General features: G+C 38.6%; 1 protein-coding gene across 5 annotated transcripts in view; it reads right to left on the bottom strand.

The window, feature by feature from the left end:
* The window catches only part of LOC127411255 (arf-GAP with SH3 domain, ANK repeat and PH domain-containing protein 2-like), a 120,495-nt gene that overhangs the window by 16,251 nt on the left and 77,821 nt on the right, over nt 1–26,423 (bottom strand). For all 5 annotated transcript variants that reach the window (XM_051646672.1, XM_051646674.1, XM_051646675.1 and 2 more), the window contains 13 exons: nt 26,209–26,284; nt 25,770–25,856; nt 23,468–23,571; nt 13,989–14,058; nt 12,693–12,780; nt 10,847–10,895; nt 10,508–10,674; nt 7,693–7,826; nt 6,856–6,950; nt 6,565–6,754; nt 5,233–5,318; nt 4,871–4,986; nt 1,436–1,503 (listed from right to left, as the gene is read on the bottom strand). In XM_051646672.1, coding sequence (XP_051502632.1) covers nt 1,436–1,503; nt 4,871–4,986; nt 5,233–5,318; nt 6,565–6,754; nt 6,856–6,950; nt 7,693–7,826; nt 10,508–10,674; nt 10,847–10,895; nt 12,693–12,780; nt 13,989–14,058; nt 23,468–23,571; nt 25,770–25,856; nt 26,209–26,284 — 1,330 coding nt within the window. The remainder of the gene's footprint in view (nt 1–1,435; nt 1,504–4,870; nt 4,987–5,232; nt 5,319–6,564; nt 6,755–6,855; nt 6,951–7,692; nt 7,827–10,507; nt 10,675–10,846; nt 10,896–12,692; nt 12,781–13,988; nt 14,059–23,467; nt 23,572–25,769; nt 25,857–26,208; nt 26,285–26,423) is intronic.

Genomic DNA, 26,423 nt, shown 5'->3' with positions numbered 1-26,423 from the left:
GAGAATTCGACAGCGGAGAAGGAAGGAGCATGAGAGGATGAAATTCATGAAAGATCCTTTTAAATTTGCCGGAAATCTTCTCGAAGAGGAGTGGAAAGCTGGTGATGCCGAAGCAAGATCTAGATCACATGAAAGAACAACTAGGGGACCCCCATAAAGATATCCCGCTAGGCTCACTCGGATATGTCCCACAGCCAGAGGAGCCAGTAGTGAGAGTTGGAGCTTGATAGATAGTTACTATGGGGACCTGAAAATATGTTATGCACACACAAGTACATAACTGGATGGCAGCAACTGGAAAAAGGGATTGCGATGGGATGTTCAGTCTCTCCCATCCTGTTCACAGCTGTATTCAAGATCATCCTAATTGGTGCCAGACAGATGGCCCAAGGAATCTGCGCACAATCTAGGGTGAGATTGCACTGTATATGGATGATGTCACAAGTATCCTCCACACTGCTGCATGTACATACAGACTCTTAAAAAGGCTGGAAGAGCTTTTGGCATGGGCCAGGATGAAGATCAAGCCAGCAAAGTCACGTAGCCTTTCTATTCGTAAGGGGATTAGAAGCGATCAGATATCATTTGAGGTGGATGGTGAAAGAATTCCAGTGCTGACAGAGCAGCTCACACGAAGTTTAGGGAGCGAATACACAGCAGATCTGTCAGATAAACACATGACAGGGTTGGTTCTGAAGCAGCTGAATGAGGGCTTGGATAAGATAGACAATTGTCATCTCCCGGGCAAATACAAGGTCTGCCGTTACCAATTTACACTGTATCATCGCCTGATGTGGCCATTAAAGATGTGTGAGATCACTGCAGCGGCAATGGCAAGGATGAACATCAAGGTCAACAGTTACATCAGAAAGTGGCTGGGCTTATCACTTTGTCTTTCAGATGTAGCATTGTTTGGAAGAAATGCCTTACAACTGCCATTAAAGTCAATCACCCTGGGTTACAAGCAGGAGAAGACCAGGCTGTTCTTGGAACTAAGGGAATCAACAGACCAACCAGTGAGAAAAGACCACTGGTGAGTGCTTGTCAAGCCCAGGTCTGAACAGGCTGCGCCTGGAAGGTTGTAAACAGGGTGTTTTCAAGACTGAAGCAACGAGACTGTTGGAAGAACCCAATCAGGAAGAGCAGGCCTTGGATGGGGGATGGCTCCCAAACTGTGGTCAGCAGCCTCTAAAAAATAGAAGAAAGCGATGGGAGTAACCGAACTAAGATGGAAGAGGAAGGGGGTGGGGAGGAATTATTTACACTGACCCACTCAGCAGGTTTTAAGGATGTTTAGATATTCTGATCGGAAAACAAGGAAAATAAATTATTAACAATTATTATTTTTTGCAGTGAAATATGACCAGGATATGTTCTTGACAGTCTTTGTTAGATTTACTCAAGAATCAACAATAATAAATGTATGATAGCTCACCAGTTCCTCACACTGTATGTGTTTGAGTCGCCTGGCGATGTCAAGCGGGGTTTCACCAGCCTCATTAGCTAAAAGCAAACACATATTTCAATATGAAGAAATAGTGGTTTTATGCACATTATGGTATCATAGTCATTTCCGTTTAAGGTACTAAACTAAGCTTGGATTGATGAGGACATGCTTTACACTTTCCCCCACCATTCTGGACCCTTGGTTTAATGTAGTGAATTGTACAATACTTTACGGACAAGATGAAGCCAAGTCTATCCAGAAAGCTTGTTCACAAAAGACGCTGGCAGGGAGTAGATGAGATTCCCAGGCAGAGCATTCACCCACCCACATAAACTTACAGAACAGCTAGCCACATATGAGCAATCATTTGATCCCATTGTTAGTGAACAGACTGTTATTGACTGAGAATCCTGTACACATCAACAGGCTTACTAACCCTGTCTAATCACTAGGGCTGGGGAAAAAAATAGATTCTGTTACAAATCGCGATTCTTTAGCCAAATTATTTTAAATCGTCTCCCTGATGAAAAATCTTTTTTTTTATTTAATAAAAAATACATGTTTATCTTAATGCTACAATGATTAATAGATAAATATAGGAAGTTATATTCGTGTAGAGTTCCACACTAACAGGTTTTCTCTCTGAGAAGTTTTGTCTCTTTAATTCTTTACATTTAGTCCTTTAGTGCACCGCTGCTACAGCCATCAAGCCAGAGAATTTGATCAAGCGCCATTTGTTCACTGTCGGATGTCAAAATCCTCTGCTGTGATCAATGTTCCTGTTATTATGCATAATCCAAAAGTTTATTTGAGAGGTGTTGTGGAGGATATTTGTCAGAAGTCATTCTGCAGATTTTGTCTGACACTGCTTTAATAAATTGTTTAGCTGTAAAAAGGCTTATCAAACTGTTGGATGGCATAAACTATATGTCACGCCCCCGCAGTATTTATAATCTAACAGCCAGGGTATTCATGTGCAGTGGCGGGTAATTTTGCTCGTTTATCCGCCACTGTTGACATGAAATACCGGCTAGACACAAAGACGCGTGCTTGAGGAAACTATATATACACACCTGAAGTTCATTTGCGCTTTGGCGCCAACACGCGCAGCGCTACCATGTTTCATGGAACATGCGTAAATGGTGAGTTCTCACTTTTTTTCTGTCAGTCATCTGGAAGCAGTTTGTAAGAATATCTCAGACTATCTCAGAATGCATATGCAAATAACATGCACCACTATTGGGACTACAGGCGAATTGTCATGTCATAATTCAGTACAGCCCCAGAAATGGTTCTTGAACAAGTTTACTCTTTAGCCTCTGTTTGTAATTTTGTATGTTGAAAAATTATTATTATGATAATATTAATAGCCTATGATAATATCTATCTATATATATCTAATATCTATCTATCTATCTATCTATCTATCTATAATATATATATATATATATATATATATATATATATATATATCATATTCTGAAATAACAAAATTAGTTTAATAACTTAAAATGATATATTCTATATATTTATTTTTTGAATACAAATGGACATAATGCAGCCTTATACATGGGTTCCTTTGCACTAACTAGTCGCCTAGCTCAGACAACACACTGACTGGTTGATTGGTTTTATATTGGTAGTTTTGCACATTCCAACATTTTACCAGCAAATTATATATTACGGAGTGAAAACAATTGTCATTTCAGACACAACTGTTCTTCAATAGACATTTCTTTCTGAGAAAAAGGAGTTTTTTAAAAAAAAATCTTTTTAAGAAGTTTTTATATCAAAACATCAAATCGCAGTACTTACTGAATTGCAATATCGCAATACATATTGAATCTGCTAGGAAACATTGTTGTGATATCAAATCGGGAGGTCTGTGGCAATTCCTAGCCCTACTAATCACCACACTAACTTTCCTCTGTAGTCAAAATAAAAACATGCTGTGAGAGTATTCTAATGTGCAAATGCAAGCAAACTAAATGAGTCTAGGAATTCTAAAAATAGCTTGGAAACAACCATCCTTTTTGCAAAGGTAAAAAAAAAAAAAAATAGCATTAACGCAGATGGTTTCGGTGTCTGCTTGGGATAATAGGGATGCGCAAAACCATATATTTTCAAAATCGACTAGTTGAAAAATGGGTCTAGGAAGTCCTGCATAATAACACAACCATCAAATTTAAAAATAAATAGCTTCTACTCAAAAAATTTAAATTTTTATAAATTTTTTAGCTTTACTTCATTTGTATTAATGTGTACCATACAAAATATAAATTTTAAGGTAAACTTGGAGAGTTACATAAAGTAAATTAATATTCATGAGCTCCTTAAGCTTCTTTAGCTTACAAATTCATAAAATAAAGATTGTAAGTACTACTAACTCAAACAATAAAGTACAGGCCTGATACTGTGGGGAATACCCATGAGCCCTTGCACCTGAATAATTTAAGTATGTCTGTTTGGTCAAAATGAACTTATGTCAGCATTTAATTCGTTGTTTTTAAGAATTCATTGAGATTTTAGCAATTCTTTTGTATTATTGACACTGTTTACTGTAACTAGCTGTTTTGTGTAAAGTCACCATTAGTGTTCCATAAGTGGCCAACTTGGATCCTGTTCAATCCTTTTGATTTTTCTTTGTGCTTGTGAATATGCATAGTTGAAGTGCAGCTTTATCTGCACTTCTTTGGGGAATCAAGTTAAAAGACTGACCTCAGTTATTATTAGAAAATTTGGTAGAAACAGAATTATAAATGTTAATTTGAAACAACTTGCTATTAGTTGATAAATCTTCTTCGTGACATATATTTTTAGGTTAATAAAGTTGCATGAACTGATACAGTTGTATACTGTATATCTAACAAAAGTTTTCTAGTTGTGCTGACATAAAATGACAAGAAGTTGAATTTACTTCAAAAGTCTGATGCAAAAATGCTACATATATATTTTAAGTAAATCCAATGCATTTTTTTTCCAGTGTAGGCAGATTTTGGGTTAGTCAGACGCATTTCTTAGGGAGCAATTTCATTAGACGCGTTCTTGAGTTCAAAAATACTAGACAAAGCACAAAAGAATGCAGAGGTTTCAAGTTGCACTATTAATAACTTAAAAAACTCAATGCTAATGGTGGGACACTAACAGCATAACATGCTATGCAACAGCCAAAAATGTTCTTCCAAATGTGCATGGCTGTAGAAGAAGTGTTTAAAGGGGTTCATTTTAAAAACACAACTTTTCCAAGAGGGTTTTATCATGTAAACTGTCTAACTACTAAAGCACAGCACACTGCCAACACACTAATTAACACACCGCTAGGAATATCCAAACTACTGTAGTCTTGATAAGCTTGTCAACCTGACTTATCGACTAGTCACTTTTTGGACTAGTCAAAAATTGTGACCCATCCCTATTTCATACCGATGTCTATAGAGGCCTTTCCTCTCAGGAGCAGTTTGAGACACTCGCTGTTGTCCGTCAGGCAGCAGTAATGAAGGGCTGTGCTTCCTTTAGCCGTTTGCTTATCCAGGTTTAAACTGTGGGAGGAAACACACAAAATTTAGCCTATTTTGTGTTCCAGCAACAGCTATAATGGCACTCTTTAACCTTCAAAACCAGCATCTTTAAATAGCTTTGGTCAAACTATGCCAAAAAAAAAAAAAAAGCCATTTATTGAGATTTTAGCGTGGAGTACCATCAGTCAGCATTTGGTCAGCAAAGAGAGGATCTTAAAACTAAAGGTACAGTATTTTCCACCCTGTGCTCGGATGTCTGGGACTTGCCTGTTTTGGGTGAGGAAGTCTATGATGTGAAGGGAGGTTCTGTCCACCAGTCTCACAGCCAGATGAAGGGCTGTCTCGCCTTGTTCCTACCGCAGAAAACCAAACACAAACAAATAAAGAAACAAAATAACATGTTTTATACTGTTATAAGCTTGGCTACTACTCAGGTTTGTGTATATGAGCTACTCAGGTAATGTATGGCCATGTTATTTTGGATATACTGTATGTGGCTTAACCATGAGTACTAAAGTGCAGAACACTTATAGCTAAAATGTTTATTTTTTTATGTTAAAATAACTTATCCCAGCTTATATATTTTTTTTTTATAATTGTATTTATTTATCACACATTATACATTTGCACATATACAGTGAAATTCTTTTTTTTTTTCACATATCCCAGCTAAGCTGGGGTCAGAGTGCAGGGTCAGCCACGATAGGGCGCCCCTGGAGCAGATAGGGTCAAGGGCCTTGCTCAAGAGCCCAACAGTGGCATCTTGGCGGTGCTGGGGCTTGAACCCCTGATCTTCTGATCAGTAACCCAGAGCCTAATTGTGTCTCTTACAAAATTACAAAACATTGCTCTGTTTGTTTGAGCATCAGGATCAGCCCAACATAGCAATACTGGCTCAACCAATGGCATGAGTTCAGGGTGGGACTACTTGTTTGAGTGTTTGGGAAACCTCTCTGAAAACAATGTATAACTTTGCAATTTTGTTTGGTGCCACTATAGTGGGGCACAAATTACACATTTCACCTTGAAGTAATTCCTCAACAATGTTGTGCGTTCATTTGAAAGCACTGATAACACTTTTATGCACATTAAATTTCTGCATTTTAGTGCAAAAATATTTCTTGATTATACTGTTCATCGTCCTTACAAAAATGTACTATAGTTAGCATAGTTTCTGCCAAAATGCCAGAGTTACTGTTATTGATACTACTGTACAACCATAAGAATGTTTATTTCTTTTATGTATGTTTTCGATGACAGTGGCTGCTAAAATTAAGTTTTATGGTAGCACAGTATTTTACAGTACTGTTCTACATTTACGTACTATATAATTACAACAACTACAGTAATTACTAGATACTAACCACAACCCTAACTCATATTAAGTACATGTAGTTACCTAATATTATTCAGTACTTTCTTGGATAAGTACACTGCAAGCATACTGAAAGTACACGTACTGTAAAATAAAGTCCAACCTGTATTATTGTATTCATCATAAATAAAGAGTTATGGTATTTTGACGGAAACTATTGTTATCATTGTGCAAGAGCAATAATAGCTCCTATCCAATCAGAGTTGAGACGGGAGCAAACTCACATGCCCATTGGCCAGAGGAATGGGCTCCATTAGGTCCACCCCCTCTGCGTAAACCTGGATGAGCGAGAAAATGTCTCGGGCCTTCACCGCATCGCACAGCGTGTACAGTTTCGACAGAGCGTCAGGACACTTCTTACAAGCAAATCGCTTCTCTGTGTATTTTGCCATGATAAAGTCTTTCCTTGCTTGCCTGTAGCATTAAAGGGCAGGTAAGAAAGGATACATGTAATAAAGCCCAACACAAAGCAATGCCTTGAACAAGACAAATCCACAAGAGAAACTATGGCTTACATGTCACTGGTCGGATTTGGTTTGATCACATCTTCTGCCATTAGACAAGCTTCCATTATCTCATTAAAGCCAGCATTCCCAACATTCTTGGCCAGCTGAAAACCAACACACCCATACTTAATAAAAAATAAAAAATTAACTAATTGCATTTCTGAACTCCAAACTGATAGCAAACAGACTTAAAGTGTTAGTGTTTAAAAGGATAGTTCACTCAAAAATGAAAATTTCGTCATCATTTACTCAACCTTCCAACCCATTTCCCAACTTAACTTTCTTCCATGGAACACAAAGAAGTTTTCAAGAATGTTCATGCTGCTGTTTCCCATTCATTGAAAGTGAATGGTGTCTATGGCTGTCAGTCCCTATCATTCTGCCAAACATCTCCTTTTGTGTTCCACAGAAAAAAGGAAGTAATATGGGTTTGAAACAACATTAAGATGAGGGTGAGTAAATGACAACAAAATGTTCATTTGTGGCTTAACTATCCCTTTCAACACAATTATTCAGGGTCCATTTAATCTGTTTTGCTACTTCATAATACGCCAATCAGCATTGATCAATGTATCATTCTCACTGTGGCTAGCAGTTCTGCAGTCTTGTGTAATTGCTGTAATCATTATAAATGGCTTGCTAAACACTGGGCAGAAATCATGCTTGTGGAATGACTCCAAAAGAGGCTGATTGTTTTAAGTGAACCCTATAAAAATATAAAGCATGCAAGATGAATAAAAAAAATCCAGCAGAAACCAAATAAATAAACCCAATATTAGGCTTACAGCAACAGTGGTGGGGAATCAAAAGAGATGCATTCTCTGAAACCAAACATCAAGCACTAACCAAGAGCTCTGAGGTGCTGAGAACATCCAGTGTTAGTGACTGGATTCTGGAGTAGTGTACGCCTAACTCTCGGTGGATCCCAGAACATTCGATGCACGTCAGGATGCCTAGGTTGGTGGAAAGCCACGTGGGGCCTATATGAGAACGAGAGGGTAAAAATACTTGAATAAGCTAAAATGTGTCTGCAGACAAAAGTTTTTAATCAGGAGAATGTATAACACCCAAAAAGATGTAGACAAAAGAAAAGACAGCTTGTCTTAATTTTCACAATGGAAGTGCAACAATGGTATAATCAATTATGCAAAAGCTTTGTGTTCTCTAATGATTTAAAACAATGACAGAGTATTCTCTGTCTAAAGTGTTCTGGGTGATTCTGAGGACGTGGCTAGGGTGTTCTGGGTGATCGCGAGTACGTTGCTAGGGTGTTCTGATTCATTGAGAATTTTGCAAGAGTGTTCTGGGTGATTGCAAGGACCTGGCTAGGGTGTTCTTGGTGATTGTGAGGACATTGCTAGGGTGTTCTGGGTGAGTGTAAAGACGTGGCTAGAGTGTTCTGGGTCATTTTGAGGAATTGGCTAGTGTTTTTGGTAATTGTGAGGATGTGGCTAGAGTGTTCTGTGCGTTTGTGAGGACACTGCTAGTGTGTTATGGGTAGTTGCGATGGCATTATTATGGTGTTCTGGGTGATCGCAAAGATTTTGCTAGAGTGTTCTGGGTGATTGTGTGGGCATTACTATGGGGCACTGACTAATTGTGAGGACATGGCTAGTGTTCTGGCTGCTTGTGAAGATGTGGCTGAAGGGTTCTGGGTGATTGCGAGGAGGTTGCTAGAGTACTCTGGGTGATTGCGAGGAGGTTGCTTGAGTACTCTGGGTGATTGCGAAGACGTGGCTAGAGTGTTCTGGGTGATTGCGAGGGTATTGCTATGGGGCTCTGGGTGATTGTGAGGACATTGTGAGGGTGTTTTGGGTGATTGCGAGGATGTTGATGGAGTGCTCTGGGTGATTGCGAGTATGTTGCGAGGGTTTTCTGGGTGAATGCGAGGACATTGCCAGAGTGTTCTGGGTGATTGTGAGGACGTGGCTAAAAGGTTCTGGGTGATTGCAAGGAGGTTGCTAGAGTACTCTGGGTGATTGCGAAGACGTGGCTAGAGTGTTCTGGGTGATTGCGAGGGTATTGCTATGGGGCTCTGGGTGATTGTGAGGACATGGCTAAATGGTTCTGGGTGATAGCAAGGAGGTTGCTAGAGTGTTCTTGGTGATTTCAAGGAGGTTGCAAGAGTACTCTGGGTGATTGTGAAGATGTTGCTAGAGTGTCATGGAGAATTGCGAGGACATTGAGAGGGTGTTTTAGGTAACTGTGAGGATGGTGCGAGGATGTTTTGGGTGATTGCAAGGATGTTGCTAGAGTGTTTTGGGTGATTACAAAGATGTTGCTAGAGTGTTCTGCGCTTTGGGTGATTGTGAGGACATGTCTTGAGTGTTTTGGATGATTGTGAGGGCGTTACTAGAGTGCACGTCAGGATGCCTAGGTTGGTGGAAAGATGTTGTTATAGTGTTCTGGGTGATTGTGAGGACATTGCTAGAGTGTTCTGTGTAATTGCGAGGACGTTGAGAGGGTGTTTTAGGTAACTGTGAGGACGTCGCAAGGGTGTTTTGGGTGATTGCGAGGATGTTGCTAGAGTGCTCTGGGTGATTGCGAGTATGTTGCGAGGGTTTTCTGGGTGATTGCAAGGACATTGCCAGAGTGTTCTGGGTGATTGTGAGGAAGTGGATAAAGAGTTCTGGGTGATTGTAAAGGAGGTTGTTAGAGTACTCTGGGTGATTTCGAAGACGTGGCTAGAGCTTTCTGGGTGATTGCAAGGGGATTGCTATGGGGCTCTAGGTGATTGTGAGGACGTGGCTAGAGTGTTCCTGGTGATTGTGTGGACAAGGCTAAAGGGTTTTGGGTGATTGCAAGGAGGTTGCTAGAGTGTTCTCGGTGATTGCGAGGAGGTTGCAAGAGTACTCTGGGTGATTGCGAAGATGTTGCAAGTGTTCTGGGGAATTGCGAGGATGTTGAGAGCATGTTTTAGGCAATTGTGAGTATGTTGCATGGGTGTTTTGGATGATTGCGAAGACGTTGCTAGAGTGTTTTGGGTGATTTCAAAGATGTTGCTAGAGTGTTGCTATGGGCTCTGGGTGATTGTGAGGACATGTCTTGAGTGTTTTGGGTGATTGTGAGGGCATTACTAGAGTGTTTTGGGTGATTTCAAAGATGTTGCTAGAGTGTTCTGGGTGATTGCGAGGCCATTGCTAGAGTGCTCTGGGTAATTGCAAGGACATTGAGAGGGTGTTTTAGGTAACTGCGAGGACGTTGCAAGGGTGTTTTGGGTGATTGCGAGGATGTTACTAATGCGTTATGGGTGATTGCGACGATGTTGCCAGAGTGCTCTGGGGGAATGCGAGGACATTGCCAGAGTGCTGTGTGTGATTGCAAGGACATTGCTAGAGTGTTCCTGGGGTAATTCTCATGAATGTAAAGTTAAACCAAAATCAAAGCAAGAAGTTTTGAAAAACTTACAATAGTATTCTCATGAGAAGTACATTAATGAAAGAATGAGGTAAGATATGAAGTTTAGTCTCACAGTGGCAGTTTTTATCATTTTTTTTATATATTGATAGGTCAAATTTGAGCAGCCTATGCAAATTCAACTCTTTTAGAGTTTCTACTTGCATCTTTCACTTTGTTCTTCCTCTGACCAAAAAAAACAAAAAAAAAAACATGCGCCCTCTTTCTGAACTTCCTTATTCCTGTCGATTTCCAAGTCACTCACCGGGAGCTCCGCAGTCACAGCAGACATCATTACCCGCCATCCGCTTGACCTCGCCCAGGATGGCTTTGGTCAGCTCTTGCACAATGTTGTTCTCACCAACATGCTGGTCACCTTTAAAGGCATTGTTGAGTGCCTCCTCCTTACTATTCTGCAGCACTGAGATCCATCTGAGAAAAGATGCACAAAGATCATGAAAAGAAATGAAAAGTAAAAAAGGTTATATTGTCGAGCAGTGGTTCTCAACTAATTTTGCTTTAGGATTTGGATCTGCACCACATTTAAGGATTGTGTTTTGACAGGTTTTCTTTAAAAAGAACAGGGATGCCAACACAAACTTACATTTGACACTCCGGTTCATCTTCTGCCTGGAAATGATAAGTTCTGTCATCTAAGAGTGAAACAAGTAAAAGACCGAGTTGGATTAATGGAGCAATAGATCAAACAGAAAAACAAGGATGTATTTGACAGTAATAGATGTGCTCAGCTTCCAGAGTCCTATCTTTAAGTATGACTGAGCAACAATCACTCAGCAGATCAATTTCCTCAACAGACGTGGTCTAAATGTTATAACAACATTGTCAAAAGTGTGTGACATCCGCATATACAGATGCACAGCAAGCTTCCTACATTACCTGAAAATGTATGTATAGACAGCGCTGTCAGTAGGCCATCGGGTATGTTATCACCAGCTCTTGCCATTGTCTTTGTAAAATGTGTAGTGTTAGTGGTACTCCAGCAAAGGATTAAGAAACACTGATCTAATGCAATGACATCAGGGCCAGTGTTATAATTTCCTTGGCCCTTGGCAACCAACTGACCGACTGGGCCCCCCTCCCCCTAAACATTCCACCATCCATCCAACCGACAGTTTTTGTGGCCCTAGGCAATTGCCTAGTCTGCCTATAGCTAAGGCCAGCCCTGATAACATTTACACATTTTTAAGTGTGGCTTAAGCATCTGAATGCTGTTTGGGGCCACTGCATATTACTAGAAGGACTTCCTTTAATATAACATTATTTGTTATAAGCAGTCAGAGGTTTATTACACACTTTATAATGCCTTAAAAACACATTTTCCTCATAAGAGTGACACTGTGAGAACCAATTCAGAATGTTGAAGAATGGAAAAAAAAGGAGAATAGGACAGACAAGATGACCTCAAAAAATCCTAAAAAAAGAAGTTGTTTTTCTCTCTGGCCTCAGTTTCCTGTGGTTAGATGAGGAAGCACAGTAATATGGGAGAAAATCCCTCAGCCAGGGCCAGTTTTTCCTCAGCCAGTACTTCCTCACAGATAACACTCACAACAACACTCACTTACATAAGGCTAATAGCCCTTATGCTCAGTTGAGGCTCTGCAATAAATGACACTACAGCAGGTCAAGCAATAAGCTATAATTCTAAGTAGCTAATCCCCTTAATCTAAGGGGATTTCTTTTTTCTTTTCTTTTTTAAAATATGTAACACATATTGCATATTATCTATTTAAAAACTCGGCATCATGTGGCATCCCACAAGGGTCAATTTTAGGACCCGTATTATTTTCCTTGTATATGCTTCCTCTGAGCTCTGTTTTCCAGAAGTACAGCATACCCCATCACTGTTATGCTGACAATTCCCAATTTTACTTACAGTCTTTATCTGGCTTGAACACATATTTTAACTAAACTTTTAAAACTAAGAAACATCCTAATTTATAAATTCAAAAAGATAATAAAGTCATAAACAGCAATATTTATGTACTGTACAAAAAAAGATGTAAAAAGCTGCAGAGGAACAATATACCATGATAACTGATAAAAATTAATTAGTTCATGGAAATGAACTGTCCAAATGAACCAATTCTCTAAAAATGAATCAGACTACCCAAACTACTTGAGAGAAGATTTACATGGAAATAAACCTGAATCACAGTGCAATGCAAATCAGTAAAACAGTTCCAGCAACTGCAAAGCAACTCATTTTAATTCTTACACTTATGTTACACTAGTTATTCTTTTAATTATCAACTGTAAATCACATTCTCTCTTTTCACTGGTGCTCCAACATATTGTTGTTCCCTACCTGCTCAGCTCGGTCTTAAGCACCTAGACTTTAATTAAGTTTTACTGAGCTCCTGTATCAGATTTTACAGATGTGTGTGTGTGTGTGTGTGTGTATAAAGTAACATTGGCTGGTGTAACCGTACGGGAGATGAGGTCAAAACTCTTCTTCTCCTCTGGGTTGTGCTTCACTTGACAGGTAAGAAGATTGAGTTTGGCAGGAGGTCTGTTAGCCTGAGACACAGAGCAACAGAATGAGAGAAAAAGAAGAGAGAGAGAGAGAGAGAGAGAGAGAGAGAGAGAGAGAATGTATCAGTTACCAGTGACATTCCACAAAACACACTTAAAACCATGTTTTGGTGTTCACCTTTAAAACTCAGGCGTGAATCTCACAAAATCGGTCCAGGTCACATTTCACAACAAAAGCAGAAGAGATAAATAAGCAATAATATTTTGCCTATATAAAATGAAGCTTACTTTTAGGACCATTATCACTGTGACATTGTTTTCATGACAAAAGCAAATGTTTTCATCATTACAGTTAAAAAAAAAAAAAAAAGGTTTTTACGGTATGTATCATGGAAGTATTTGTTATACTGGCTTTAAAGATGCTGATTAAAAAAAAAATGATTTCAGTATTTTTTTTACTGCAAAACAGGAAAACATTAATGTATTTTACAGTTTTACATTAATTTAATTAAATTTAATGAAAATCTTGAGAAATATGATTTGATGCATTACAGTAATGAAAATTTGGCAGAAAATGTTCTAGTGTAAAATATCATTTCAATTTTTTTTTTTTTTTTGGGGGGGGGGGGGGGGTGAAATATGACCAGGACATATTTTTACGAGATTCACTCTCAGACCACATACATTTCAAAAACATCTTTTTAAACCTCCCTTCATAAATAATACACTCTCTTTTTCCATAATATACAATATTGTGAAAACTGTTGCTGTAACTGTATGGCCTACATTGAGCATTAGCTACAGCAAAAACTTTCTGAAGTTTTAGAATCAGGCCACAGATATATGTGCTCTTGAACGAGGTGTACAATAGCAACTTTTGTACTCCTCTTTAATTCTAAACTCCTCTCAATTATCTTGCCAGTTGTCTTGGTGACAAGGAAAGTCTTCAAATTTGAACAGCACTGAGGCCAAAGGAAATGCCTCTAGAAGAGGTACAAGAATGACTGATGATGTTCTTTGAGAGTCCTGAATAAAAAATTACAGTGAAAGTTTAAAGGCACTCAGCTATTGAATCAGCATGGCACTAATGAGGAAAAAGCCCTTATTTACCAAAAAAGAACCTTGGCTTGGAAACAAGGCTTTTCCCTGTGTGAGTGCTTGCTTGTGTGTCAAAGTGTGTTACTGCATGTGTGAGCACATCAGAGAGGAACAAATAAAAGATAAAAAAAGCTAGGTCAGCAGTAGTTACATACTGTCCCGTGCGAGATGGTCAAATAACCGTTCTTCACTGTGCATTTCCTCTTCTGCCATACTTTCCGGAGCCTGGAAAGAGTAAACAGTAAAATCACATAATTCTCCATTAGACATTTAACTCACCATAGCAGACACTACAAGGCTTAACCATAAGGATGGCTTGGGCCCCAGAGCCAGTGTGAGAGAGTTTTGGGCCAGTTGATGGAACTATCAGGAAATATCTTAAATTTGTGTTTTTATGCCTTGCAAAGTTTTGGTTTTCTGTTATGTACTGAACATTGTTATTTCAAATTAAGGTGATGTTATTAGCTGGTTAACAGATGAGGCTTTGTTAAAATTACAAAAGTGACTTGTGATAGTTTAGGAAGCATCAGTTAAAATTGGTTGAAAATTACAAACCAATCAGTAAAGTTTTGTACTATATGCCATAATGTTTTTAACAAAAGTGTGTTTATTAATATATCTACAGTACTGTGCAAAAGATTTAGGCACTTGTGAAAAACTTTCAAAGTGAGGATTTCTTAAAAAAATAATGACATAAATAGTTTTCATTAATCAATTAATGTCATACTAAGTCCAGTAAACAGAAAAAGAGCTAAATCAATATTTGGTGTGAACACTTTTGCCTTCAAAATAGCACCAATTCTCCTACTTACACATGGACACAGTTTTTCTTGGTTGTTGGCAGATAGGATGTTCCAAGCTTCTTGGAGAATTCGCCACAGTTCATTTATTTATTTAGGCTGTCTCAATTGCTTCTGTCTCTTTGTGTAATCCCAGACTGACTCAATATTCAGTGGAGGGCTTTGTGAGGGCCATGACATCTGTTGCAGGGCTCCCTGTTCTTCTATTCTAATCTTTTCTATTTGCAAAAGAAATGTTTGTGAGTCTAACATTTATATTTCCTATTGACACACTAAAGCTGAAGACATAAATAACCATCTTAAGACAAATGTTTTTGTGAAACATCTTACGTACCGAAGACTTTTGCACAGTACTGTAGCTGTAAAGCGGTTACATTACTGCTGTGTAATTTTCATCAATTGTTGCAAATTGAAAACCTAGTGATTTTTTATTTATTTTTTTGTAAAGAAAATATAAAATTAAATCAAAATAATAATAAAAAGCAAAAGTGTTCATGAATATTGTAGGGCTGTCAATAGATACATTTTTTTTTAATTGAAATTACATGACATGTCAATTAATTAATTGAATTAATCGCAATTAATCGCATACATTATTATTTGTCGAGAAAGGCTGCCAAATAAAGATAATTCATATAAATAATGCATAATAATTCAAATATTTAGAAATAAAATATGCAGGCCCTATAACAAATATATAATACGGATTGAAATTCAATTTGAAATAAATTGCATTATTGTGGCAAATAAATAAAGCATTGATTAGACAATACAAAAAGTGGCTTAAGAACTCTATATATAGTTTGTTTTATTCTCATATCACTGAACAAGTCTACAGTTGACAGCAATCTGTTTTGCATTGAGTTCGTCAACGTGTCCAATTCTCACAGGGTGCGTTTCTGAGTTCTGTCTGTGCTATTTTTTTGGTTGTTGCTCTATGTGCATGTGCATGCCTCAGACAGACGCGTTTGGAGTATTCTCAGCATCATAAATGGCACTACTTTAGGAATGCTTTGTCAAGTTAAAAGTAGTGGAAACTTTGAAAATGACGTCTCAAGAATCCTGTTATCTGTTGTGCTCCCTCCCAAGTAAGCGGTTCTTATTCTGTGGCTGTGCAGCTTGTCAAGTCAAGTCAAGTCAAGTCAACCTTTATTTATAGAGCATATTTAAAACAACAGAAGTTGACCCAAAGTGCTTTACAAATCAATAAAATAAATATACAATGACAGAATTATATGCATACATACAAAAAAATATATAAAATAAAAATAATAATAATAATACATAAATAGATAAAACTAAAAAGTATTTATCTAATTTAACCTATAAAAAATCCTATTGAAATTCTAAAAAATATAAATACAAAGAAGATTTAAAAATGGCTATTGAAGAAGCTGACCTCACATGGTAAGTAAGACTATTCCAGAGTTGAGGACCTACCGCAGAGAAGGCACGATCACCCTTAGATCTATAGCAACAATGAGGAACCCTCAAAAGAAGATGATGAGAAGACCTGAGTGCTCTGGTGGGGGAGTAAGGGACGAGAAGATCACTGATGTACTTGGGCGCAAGACCAAATAGTGCCTTGTAAACAAAGCAGAATTTTAAAATCGACCCTGTATTTTACGGGAAGCCAGTGTAGAGATGCTAATACAGGGGTAATGTGATCCCTCTTTCTTGACCCTGTCAAAAGTCTAGCTGCTGCATTTTGAACCAGCTGTAGGTGGGATAATCCAGTTTGAGGGAGGCCAATGTACAATGAGTTGCAATTGTCTAACCTTGATGAAATTAGTGAGTGGATCGCAATTTCCAGGTCTTTGCTGGAAAGAAAATGTTTGACTTTAGCGACAGATCTCAGATGGAAAAAGCTACTATTGACAACTGCACTAATTTTCTTATTAAAAAGTAATGATGAATCTAAAATCACTCCAAGACTTCTAACATGATCTTTTAAATTTGACGACAGAGGACCTAACTGGGCGGACAGTCCAGGATGGAGGACATGGGGGGACCTAAAATCAGAACTTCAGTTTTGCTTTCATTAAATTGTAAAAAATAGTTTGCCAGCCAATGTTTAATATCTTTGAAGCAATTTAGGATGTTAGCAAATGAACACTTCTTGTCTAAGCTCACTAGTAAGTAAAACTGGGAATCATCAGCATAACAGTGATAGGATATGCTGTACTTCTGGAAAACAGAGCTCAGAGGAAGCATATACAAGGAAAATAATACGGGTCCTAAAACTGATCCTTGAGGGACACCACATGATAAATGAAGAGAAATTCCCTACATTTACAGAAAACTTCCTACTGTATCTTTTAGATAGGAAGCAAACCACTGGAGGGCCATACCCTTGATGCCAACCCTACACTCGAGACGATTGAGAAGAATGTTATGGTCGATAGTGTCGAACGCGGCACTAAGATCTAATAAGACTAAGACAACATGTAAGCCTGAATCCATGGAGAGAAAAATATCATTAGTAACCTTGAGCAATGCAGATTCAGTGCTGTGCAAGGGTCTGAAGCCAGACTGAAATGTGTCTAAAATGTCAAATGTATTTAGATTTAGATAGCAAAGCTGCTATCTAACTCTCTCCAAGATCTTGGAAATAAAAGGCAATTTAGAGATTGGCCTATAATTATTGTGTATTGCCGGATCCAAAGAAGGCTTTTTTTTTTAACAAAGGATGTAGAATTGCATGCTTAAAACTGCTTGGAACAACTCCATTAGCTAAGGAGCTGTTAACTATCGCTGTCACACTGGAACTAATGGTGTAAAACGTCTTTAAAAAGGCGTGGAGATAGAATATCCAGCTTGTAACTGGAACACTTCATCTTGGAGACTACATTTGCTAACTGTTCTGACGAAACTGGTTCAAAGTGAGTCAGGGAGCTGGATGGGGAAGGTATTAGTGGTTGATCAAATTGTGAAGGTACAATACCACCTTTAATATGCTCGATTTCGTGAGTAAAAAAGTTACAAAATTCATCACAGGTCTCTTGAGTAGTGTCCAAAAAAGCATCTCTCATAGGGTTTAAGACAGAATGGATAGTATTAAACAATACTTTTGGTCGATTTGCATTATCAGAGATTACTTTAGAGAAAAACTTAGATTTTGCTTCTTTCACTGCTCTTTGATAGTTTGTTAAAGACACCTTTAAGATGTCAAAAGAGACCTGAAGCTTGTCTCTTTTCCACTTGCACTCTGCTTTTCTACACTCTTGTCTGAGAGCGCGGGTGACATCATTTAGCCAAGGCTGTGAAACGCCCTTAATTCTCCTTGGCTTGAGTGGAGTGACATTATCAAGAGTGAAAGTACAAGATTTATTGAAAGCTTTAACCAGTGATTCAGTATTGACTTTATCTGAGACATCATCAGTAAAATGCGATAAATAAAATTCTGAAAAAAGATTGGCAGTAGATGAGTGAATGGAACGGGATTGATGTAAAGACAGAGTAATAGGGTGAGGACAAGTAGAGACAGACTCAAACATTATTGAATAATGGTCAGAGATGCCAATATCTAAGTTACAGTGCATCCGGAAAGTATTCACAGCGCTTCACTTTTTCCACATTTTGTTATGTTACAGCCTTATTCCAAAATGGATTAAATTCATTATTTTCCTCAAAATTCTACAAACAATATCCCATAATCACAACGTGAAAGAAGTTTGTTTGAAATCTTTGCAAATTTATCAAAAAAAAAATAAAAAAATAAATAAAATCACATGTACATAAGTATTCACAGCCTTTGCTCAATACTTTGTTGAAGCACCATCGGCACCATTTACTGCCTCAATTCTTTTTGAGTATGATGCTACAAGCTTGGCACACCTATTTTTGGGCAGTTTCTCCCATTCTTCTTTGCAGGACCTCTCAAGCTCCATCAGGTTGGATGGGGAGCATCGGTGCACAGCCATTTTCAGATCTCTCCAGAGATGTTCAATCGGGTTCAAGTCTGGGCTCTGGCTGGGCCACTCAAGGACATTCACAGAGTTGTCCCGGAGCCACTCCTTTGTTATCTTGGCTGTGTGCTTAGGGTCATTGTCCTGTTGGAAGATGAACCTTTGCCCCAATCTGAGGTCCAGAGTGCTCTGGAGCAGGTTTTCATCAAGGATGTCTCTGTACATTGCTACATTCATCTTTCCCTCGATCCTGACTAGTCTCCCAGTTCCTGCCGCTGAAAAAAATCCCCACAGCATGATGCTGCCACCACCATGCTTCACTGTAGGGATGGTATTGGCCAGGTGATGAGCGGTGCCTGGTTTCCTCCAGACATGACGCTGGCCATTCAGGCCAAAGAGTTCAATCTTTGTTTCATCAGACCAGAGAATTTTGTTTCTCATGGTCTGAGAGTCCTTCAGGTGCCTTTTGGCAAACTCCAGGCGGGCTGTCATGTGCCTTTTACTGAGGAGTGGCTTACGTCTGGCCACTCTACCATACAGGCCTGATTGGTGGAGTGCTGCAGAGATGGTTGTTCTTCTAGAAGGTTCTCCTCTCTCCACAGAGAAATGCTGGAGCTCTGTCAGAGTGACCATCGGGTTCTTGGTCACCTCCCTGACTAAGGCCCTTCTCCCCCGATCGCTCAGTTTGGCCGGGCGGCCAGCTCTTAGGAAGAGTCCTGGTGGTTCCAAACTTCTTCCATTTACGGATGATGGAGGCCACTGTGCTCATTGGGACCTTCAATGCTGCAGAAATTTTTCTGTACCCTTCCCCAGATCTGTGCCTCGATACAATCCTGTCTCGGAGGTCTACAGACAATTCCTTGGACTTCATGGCTTGGTTTGTGCTCTGACATGCACTGTTAACTGTGGGACCTTATATAGACAGGTGTGTGCCTTTCCAAATCGTGTCCAATCAACTGAATTTACCACAGGTGGACTCCAATCAAGTTGTAGAAACATCTCAAGGATGATCAGTGGAAACAGGATGCACCTGAGCTCAATTTTGAGTGTCATGGCAAAGGCTGTGAATACTTATGTACATGTGATTTTTGTTTTGTTTTTTATTTTTAATAAATTTGCAAAGATTTCAAACAAACTTCTTTCACGTTGTCATTATGGGGTATTGTTTGTAGAATTTTGAGGAAAATAATGAATTTAATCAATTTTGGAATAAGGCTGTAACATAACAAAATGTGGAAAAAGTGAAGCGCTGTGAATACTTTCCAGATGCACTGTATATACAGAGATACCATAAGATAACACCAGATCTAATGTGTGACCCATGTTGTGGGTAGAACCAGTAACATGTTGAACAAAATGTAAAGACTCAGTGAAGGAAATAAATTAATTTACCAGTGGTTTCGATGGACAGCATATGTGGATATTAAAATCTCAAAGAATCAGGAGTCTATCACCACGTGACACCAGTCCAAAGAGAAAGTTCGAAAAATGTTCAATAAAGTCATTATTAAATCTGGGAGGTCTGTACACAATTGCACATAAGACAGGACCCAGGGCGTCAAACTTTAATAGTAGGACCTCAAAACTGGAATACATGTCTCTATGTAGCATTCTGCATTTAAAAGAGTTTCTAAAAACAGTGGCAACACCACCTCCTCGCCCTGAAATCTGTGGAGAATTTAAAAAGTCACAGCCTGGCGGTGTTAGATCCCCCAGGGCCATTTGTTCGCTAGGATTCAGCCAGGTCTCTGTGATGAAAAAACAGTCAAATGATTGTGATATAAAAATGTCTTTCAAAATAAAAGACTCATTCGATATTGATCGTGATGAGGGCCATCTTAATGATGGCAACATCTGCATTTTTTGTTGGAGTAAAAGATCTGTTTTAGCCTGCTGAGATTGTCGAAAATGACCCCCTGCTTCAAATCCCTTGCAACAGTTGGAGGGTGATGTCGTGAAGACCAAATGGCCAGTATGTGGTGGTTGTCAGAGGAGTCAACCAGGAATCTGCCGGGATGTTGGCGTTACCCGCGATGGACATACCGGGAGCGGTGTGCAATTCTAAGGGCAGCGCAATAGTTGTAAACTCCAGCTGACACTCCAGACACTGTAATTCCAGGGATGAGTAATATAAAACCATATCGGAAGCAAAATAACAGCATGAGCCTGCAAACAGGCAGGGAGCTCGCCACTGAAACTGGCCAGGGCCAGCAGCAAAACTCCAGTAGGCCAGGATGGGCAACATAAGGCATCCACCAACACGACCCGAATTCCAGTTACGCGCGCTCCAGCCCCACTGGACGTGGACAAAGTTTAAAGCGTAGAGAGAATGGCTCGAGTTGGTCGGGTGAAGGTGTAGTGTAGTTCACCGCCCCCCCCCCCCCCCCCAATTATCCATAAAACAGAATAATAAAATTTGATTTCCTGAGGTCGCTGCTTTAAAAGGCCATTAAATAAAAGCTTGTGAGGTTTGTTGAGGCGCGCTGCCATCTATTGACGGCGCTTATAAAAACAGATTTACTTCAAGCTAGAATAGGTCATATGGCAGGAAAATCCGTACTTTATTACAGAATTTATGCATGCGTCAGGGGGCATGATTAATTGCATAGTTTTTGGTTTTTTTATATATAATTAATCACACTAAATTAAGTTCAATCGACAGCCCTAGAATATACAGTGGCATGCAAAAGTTTGGGCACCCCTGGTCAAAATTTCTGTTGCTGTGAATAGTTAAATGAGTAGAAGATGAACTGATCTCCAAAAGGCATAAAGTTAGATGAAACATTCTTTTTAACATTTTAAGCAATATTAGTGTATTATTTTTATTTTGTACAATGGAATTAAGGGAAGTGAAAAAAGGGAAAGGAGCACCATGCAAAAGTTTGGGCACCCCAAGAGATTTGAGCTCTCAGATAACTTTTACCAAGGTCTCAGCTTGTTAGGGCTATGGCTTGTTCACAATCATCCTTTGGAAAAGCCGGGTGATGCAAATTTCAAAGCTTTATACATACTCTGACTCCTCAAATCTTGTCCCAACAATCAGCAGCCATGGGCTCCTCTAAGCAGTTGCCTAGCACTCTGAAAATTAAAATAATTGATGCCCACAAAGCAGGAGAATGCTATAAGAAGATAGCAAAGCATTTTCAGGAAGCCGTTTCCTCAGTTCATAATGTAATTAAGAAATGGCAGTTAACAGGAACGGTGGAGTTCAAGTTGAGGTCTGGAAGACCAAGAAAACTTTCAGAGAGAACTCCTCGTAGGATTGCTAGAAAGGCAAATCAAAACCCCTGTTTGACTGCAAAAGACCTTAAGAAAGATTTAGCAGACTCTGGAGTAGTGGTGCACTGTTCTACTGTGCAGCGACACCTGCACAAATATGACCTTCATGGAAGAGTCATAAGAATAAAACCTTTCCTGCGTCCTCACCACAAATTTCAGCATCAGAAGTTTGCAAATGAACATCTAAACAAGCCTGATGCATTTTGGAAACAAGTCCTTCAGACTGATGAAGTTAAAATCTAACTTTTTGGCCGCAATGAGCAAAGGTATGTTTGGAGAAAAAAGGGTGCAGAATTTCATGAAAAGAACACCTCTCCAACTGTTAAGCACAGGGGTGGATCGATCATGCTTTGGGCTTGTGTTGATGCCAGTGGCACAGGGGAACATTTCACTGGTAGAGGAAAGAATGGATTAAATTAAATACCAGCAAATTCTGGAAGCAAACATCACACCATCTGTAAAAAAGCTGAAGATGAAAAATGGATTGCTTCTACAACAGGCTAATGATCCTAAACACACCTCAAAATCCACAATGGACTACCTCAAGAGGCGCAAGCTGAAGGTTTTGCCATGGCCCTCACAGTCCCCAGACCACATCACTGAAAATCTGTGGATAGACCTCAAAAGAGCAGTGCATGCAAGACAGCCCAAGAATCACAGAACTAACAGCCTTTTGCAAGGAAGAATGGGCAAAAATCCCCCAAACAAAAATTGAAAGACACTTAGCTGGCTACAAAAAGCTTTTAAAGGCTGTGATACTTGCCAGGGGGTGTTACTAAGTACTGATCATGCAGGGTGCCCAAACTTTTGCTTCAGGCCCTTTTCTTTTTTTTTATTTTGAAACTGTAAAAGAAGAATATAAAAAAGTTAAATTGCTTAAAATATTAAAGAAATGTGTCATCTTTAACTTTAAGCCTTTTGGAAATCAGGCCATCTTTTGCTCGCTTAGCTATTCACAGCAACAGAAATTTTGATCAGGGGTGCCCAAACTTTTGCATGCCACTGTAGCTGTAAAGGGGTTACATTATTGCGGTATAATTTTCTGCTATTGTTGCAATTTAAAAACCTAGTATTTTTTTTAAAGAAATATTTACAATAAATGATAGATACAATTATATTCCAGCATTTCCAGCAAAAGTATATTTATGATTGTATCTGTAAAAATTAATAAAGCTAAAGGAGTTACATTACATTGCAACATTTTCAGCTATTTTTGCATATTAAAAACCTTTTTTTTGTAAAGAAAACTTAACATGTAATGAAAAAATATGTTAATATTTCTAGCAAAAGTATTTATGTATATAGTTTTAAAGGAGTTACACTATTAACTTCTCTCATTACTATTTATTAACATTTAATAAATAAAAAAAATGGTCTGGTACATACAGAATCCCATTGCATAAAATAAAATGAAAACATTTTGGCAGGGCAAGTACAATCTACCCGACCAAGCCAGAAGAAAAATCCTTACTGTTGAGCCCTGCAGTAATGCTTAAGGCCACTATTAAGGACTTAAATAAACCTTGTCTGCATTCAATACACTATAAATTATGCATCACAGGCTCTAGTTGTTGTAACAAACATGCACTAACTCATTGTATGGCATTTTAATGTGTGGTCTGTTATGTGATGTCCAAACATGATTACCCATCACTCTTCTTGTAAAGGTTCCCGCTGCGCTCTGTGCCGTGTTCCTTGTTGCCCTGTGGCTGGTGTAGACTGTAGGTAGTGCTCTGTCTAACCTGCGAGTCCTATGACAACAGAAAAGATATATAAGTGCACACACTGCATGTATATGCACTAGCAGTAAAACACTGGGTACGTCACCAGTGGAGGAAATTAGGTGTTTTTGTAGCTCAGTGTTGTCACTCCAGTGAGGAAATGGGAGCAGTGGGCTTCAAGTGTCCCTAGAGAGCTGAGCTCATTTTGAAATGCACTGCTGTGGAACACAAGGAACTGAGCCAATAATGAGAATGCTTCCATTTTAGTACTAATGTTGTTTTTGAGTTGAGTCAAAGCCAAAATGGGTTGTATTCGGACGGTGTACTGTGAAAAGCTTAGACTAAACATACAGTAGTGCCACATCACACAGGGTTGGACAAGAACTTTGGTTTAAGTACTCTGGCAACCAATATTACTGAAAATATGATACAATTTAGACTGCATTGTGGTTTTGTACATTTTATAAACAATTAAATAAAATGTGCATGTATGATCTGATGGTAGAAAGTGCATATAAAAAAGAAAACACTTACTCTTCTAGACTTTGTTGCCAAAAGACGGTAGCATTAAAGAAGACGAGAAAGCATTCTTAACACAGGTTACATATATATATGTTTCACACCAAATACTGCAATAATGTAAACAACAAGTTTATATGGGGATGCTCTGATATCGCTGATGACAGCTGATAATTCTTTTTGTTTTAAAACAATAGCCAATATGTCTGTTTTGTCGGTTAAGAAAAAAAAAAAAAAAAAAAAGAAAGGCTACTTGAATGAAATAATGGACTTGAGTAAGGGCTGCATGATTATGACAATAATTATAACTGATCATTTTCCTTGATATTGTAATTGGGATTAATTTTGATGAATAGAATTTACATTAAAATACTTTTGGGTAGATCAGCTACATCCAAAACAAGCTGAGAACTGTGTTTCTGAATGACTTTTTTGCTGTTTTATACATCAGTAAATCAAGACTACTTGCCTCGGTCAAGTTTACGGCCCTCGGCATAACAAATCTTTTATTAAAATTATGAATAAATAATACACAGAAGCGGCAAACAGACTTGTCTGTGATTGGTTACAAAGCTCAATCGCTAAAAAAACATGTTAAATAAAAAATTAAATAGAAAATTGTGATGCAACATGAGTAGACCTATATGGATTGCTATAACTGACACTTTTCACCATTAGATAATTGTGGCAGCTGTAATTGTAATCTTGTTTATTTATTCAATTAGCTGAGCAGCCCCAATTTGAGTTGAAAAGATTTTATTACATGAGAAGATCATGGAGCAATCTAAGAGACATGAAACTAGCACTGCTATGCAGCTGGCCGTCTGGTGCAGTCAAAACAACCTGGAGCTGAACACTTAAAACAGTGGAGATGATAGTGGACTTTAGCAGGAACACCCCAACATTAACCCTGCTCACCATTCTGAACAGCACTGTGGCAGCAGTGGAGTCATTCAGGTTCCTGGGCACTACCATCTCACAACACCTGAATTGGGAGACCCACATTGACTCCATTTTGAAAAAGGCCCAGCAGTCTGTCCTCTGCACTTCTATAACTGTCTGGTTTGGTTCAGCTACCAAGTCAGACGTCAGAAGACTTCAAAGTATAGTTCGGACTGCTGAGAGGATTATTGGCACTCCCCAACCTACCCTGCTAGAACTGTGCACATCCAGAGTGATGAAAAGGGCTGGTAAAATCATTCTTGACCCCCAGCACTGAGCACCAGAACAGCCAGGCACAGGAACAGTTTTTTCCCTTGGGCTATCCACCTCATGAACAGTTAAAACTGCCCCCAAATACTTTCCTTTGGTCAATAAAACCATGTGCAATATTCAATCCATCCATTCCTACTTATATCCATATTTCATTTATATTCGTTAACATATCCTACCTCTTCTTCAATACACTACATCACCTGCACATAACTGTATATCTGTATATAAAATATTCGAACAACATTATTGCACTATTGTATATTTCAATGCTGCAAAACTGCAATGACAAATTGAAAATACTACAAATGAAAACTGAATTAAAACTCAAAATTTAGTAACCCTAATTTTGTACAGTAAAATATTGTAGTAAGACTTGGAAAATTAAAAACTTATAAAATAACCAAAAAGTTATAAAAAAAACCTTCTTAACTACATTCTTAATACTGTGAACGGGGCAGAGAGTTTTGTGGGATCTGGTTTGAGAAAAGACTAACCTCCTTCTGTTCCACCTGCAGAGTGGTCTTCAGGACGTCCCGTAACTGGGTAAGCTGTCTGCGCTCTTCATCTTGTACCTGTTTAATCTGAAGGAGAGAAGAGAGTCAGCAATGGGAACAAACTGCTTGGAGGTAGAAAAGCCCTAGGTAAGGTTACAATCCTGTAGCAATTTGTGCTCCATCTATAACGATCCATCTTTATTTATGTACCATTATACACTATTACAGTAGCTTGGAATGCCACGTAAATGGCATGGTACATGAAAATGGTAAAAATTCAGTACTATGGTCTTACCATCTAATACCATTAGTACCATGGTACTTCCACATCATTTCTGCAAAAATAGTTTTAAGGAGCTATACTTACTGTAGCTTTTAATTATGCCTAAAGTCTTAAACAAGGTAAAAACTCTCTATTATAAGATTTAGAGTGTCTCACAGAGTGTAAATCTGTAGCCAGTTTCTCTATTGAGGGCTTGAGGTTGTCCACTGCTTTGAGGCCATCCTGGAAGAAGCTGAGAGAAGAAGGCATTACATCAGTTATATTTAGCATGTATAAGCATCTACATATCTTCTTCTCATTATTAAGAATGTTGTTCTTCTAAAACATAATGGCTGTATCTCAAAACCTAGTGAGCTGCCTACCTAGACAGT

Source organism: Myxocyprinus asiaticus, chromosome 20 (assembly GCF_019703515.2).
Source record: "Myxocyprinus asiaticus isolate MX2 ecotype Aquarium Trade chromosome 20, UBuf_Myxa_2, whole genome shotgun sequence".
Lineage (NCBI taxonomy): Eukaryota > Metazoa > Chordata > Actinopteri > Cypriniformes > Catostomidae > Myxocyprinus > Myxocyprinus asiaticus.
This window is presented reverse-complemented; position numbering and strand designations above follow the sequence as displayed.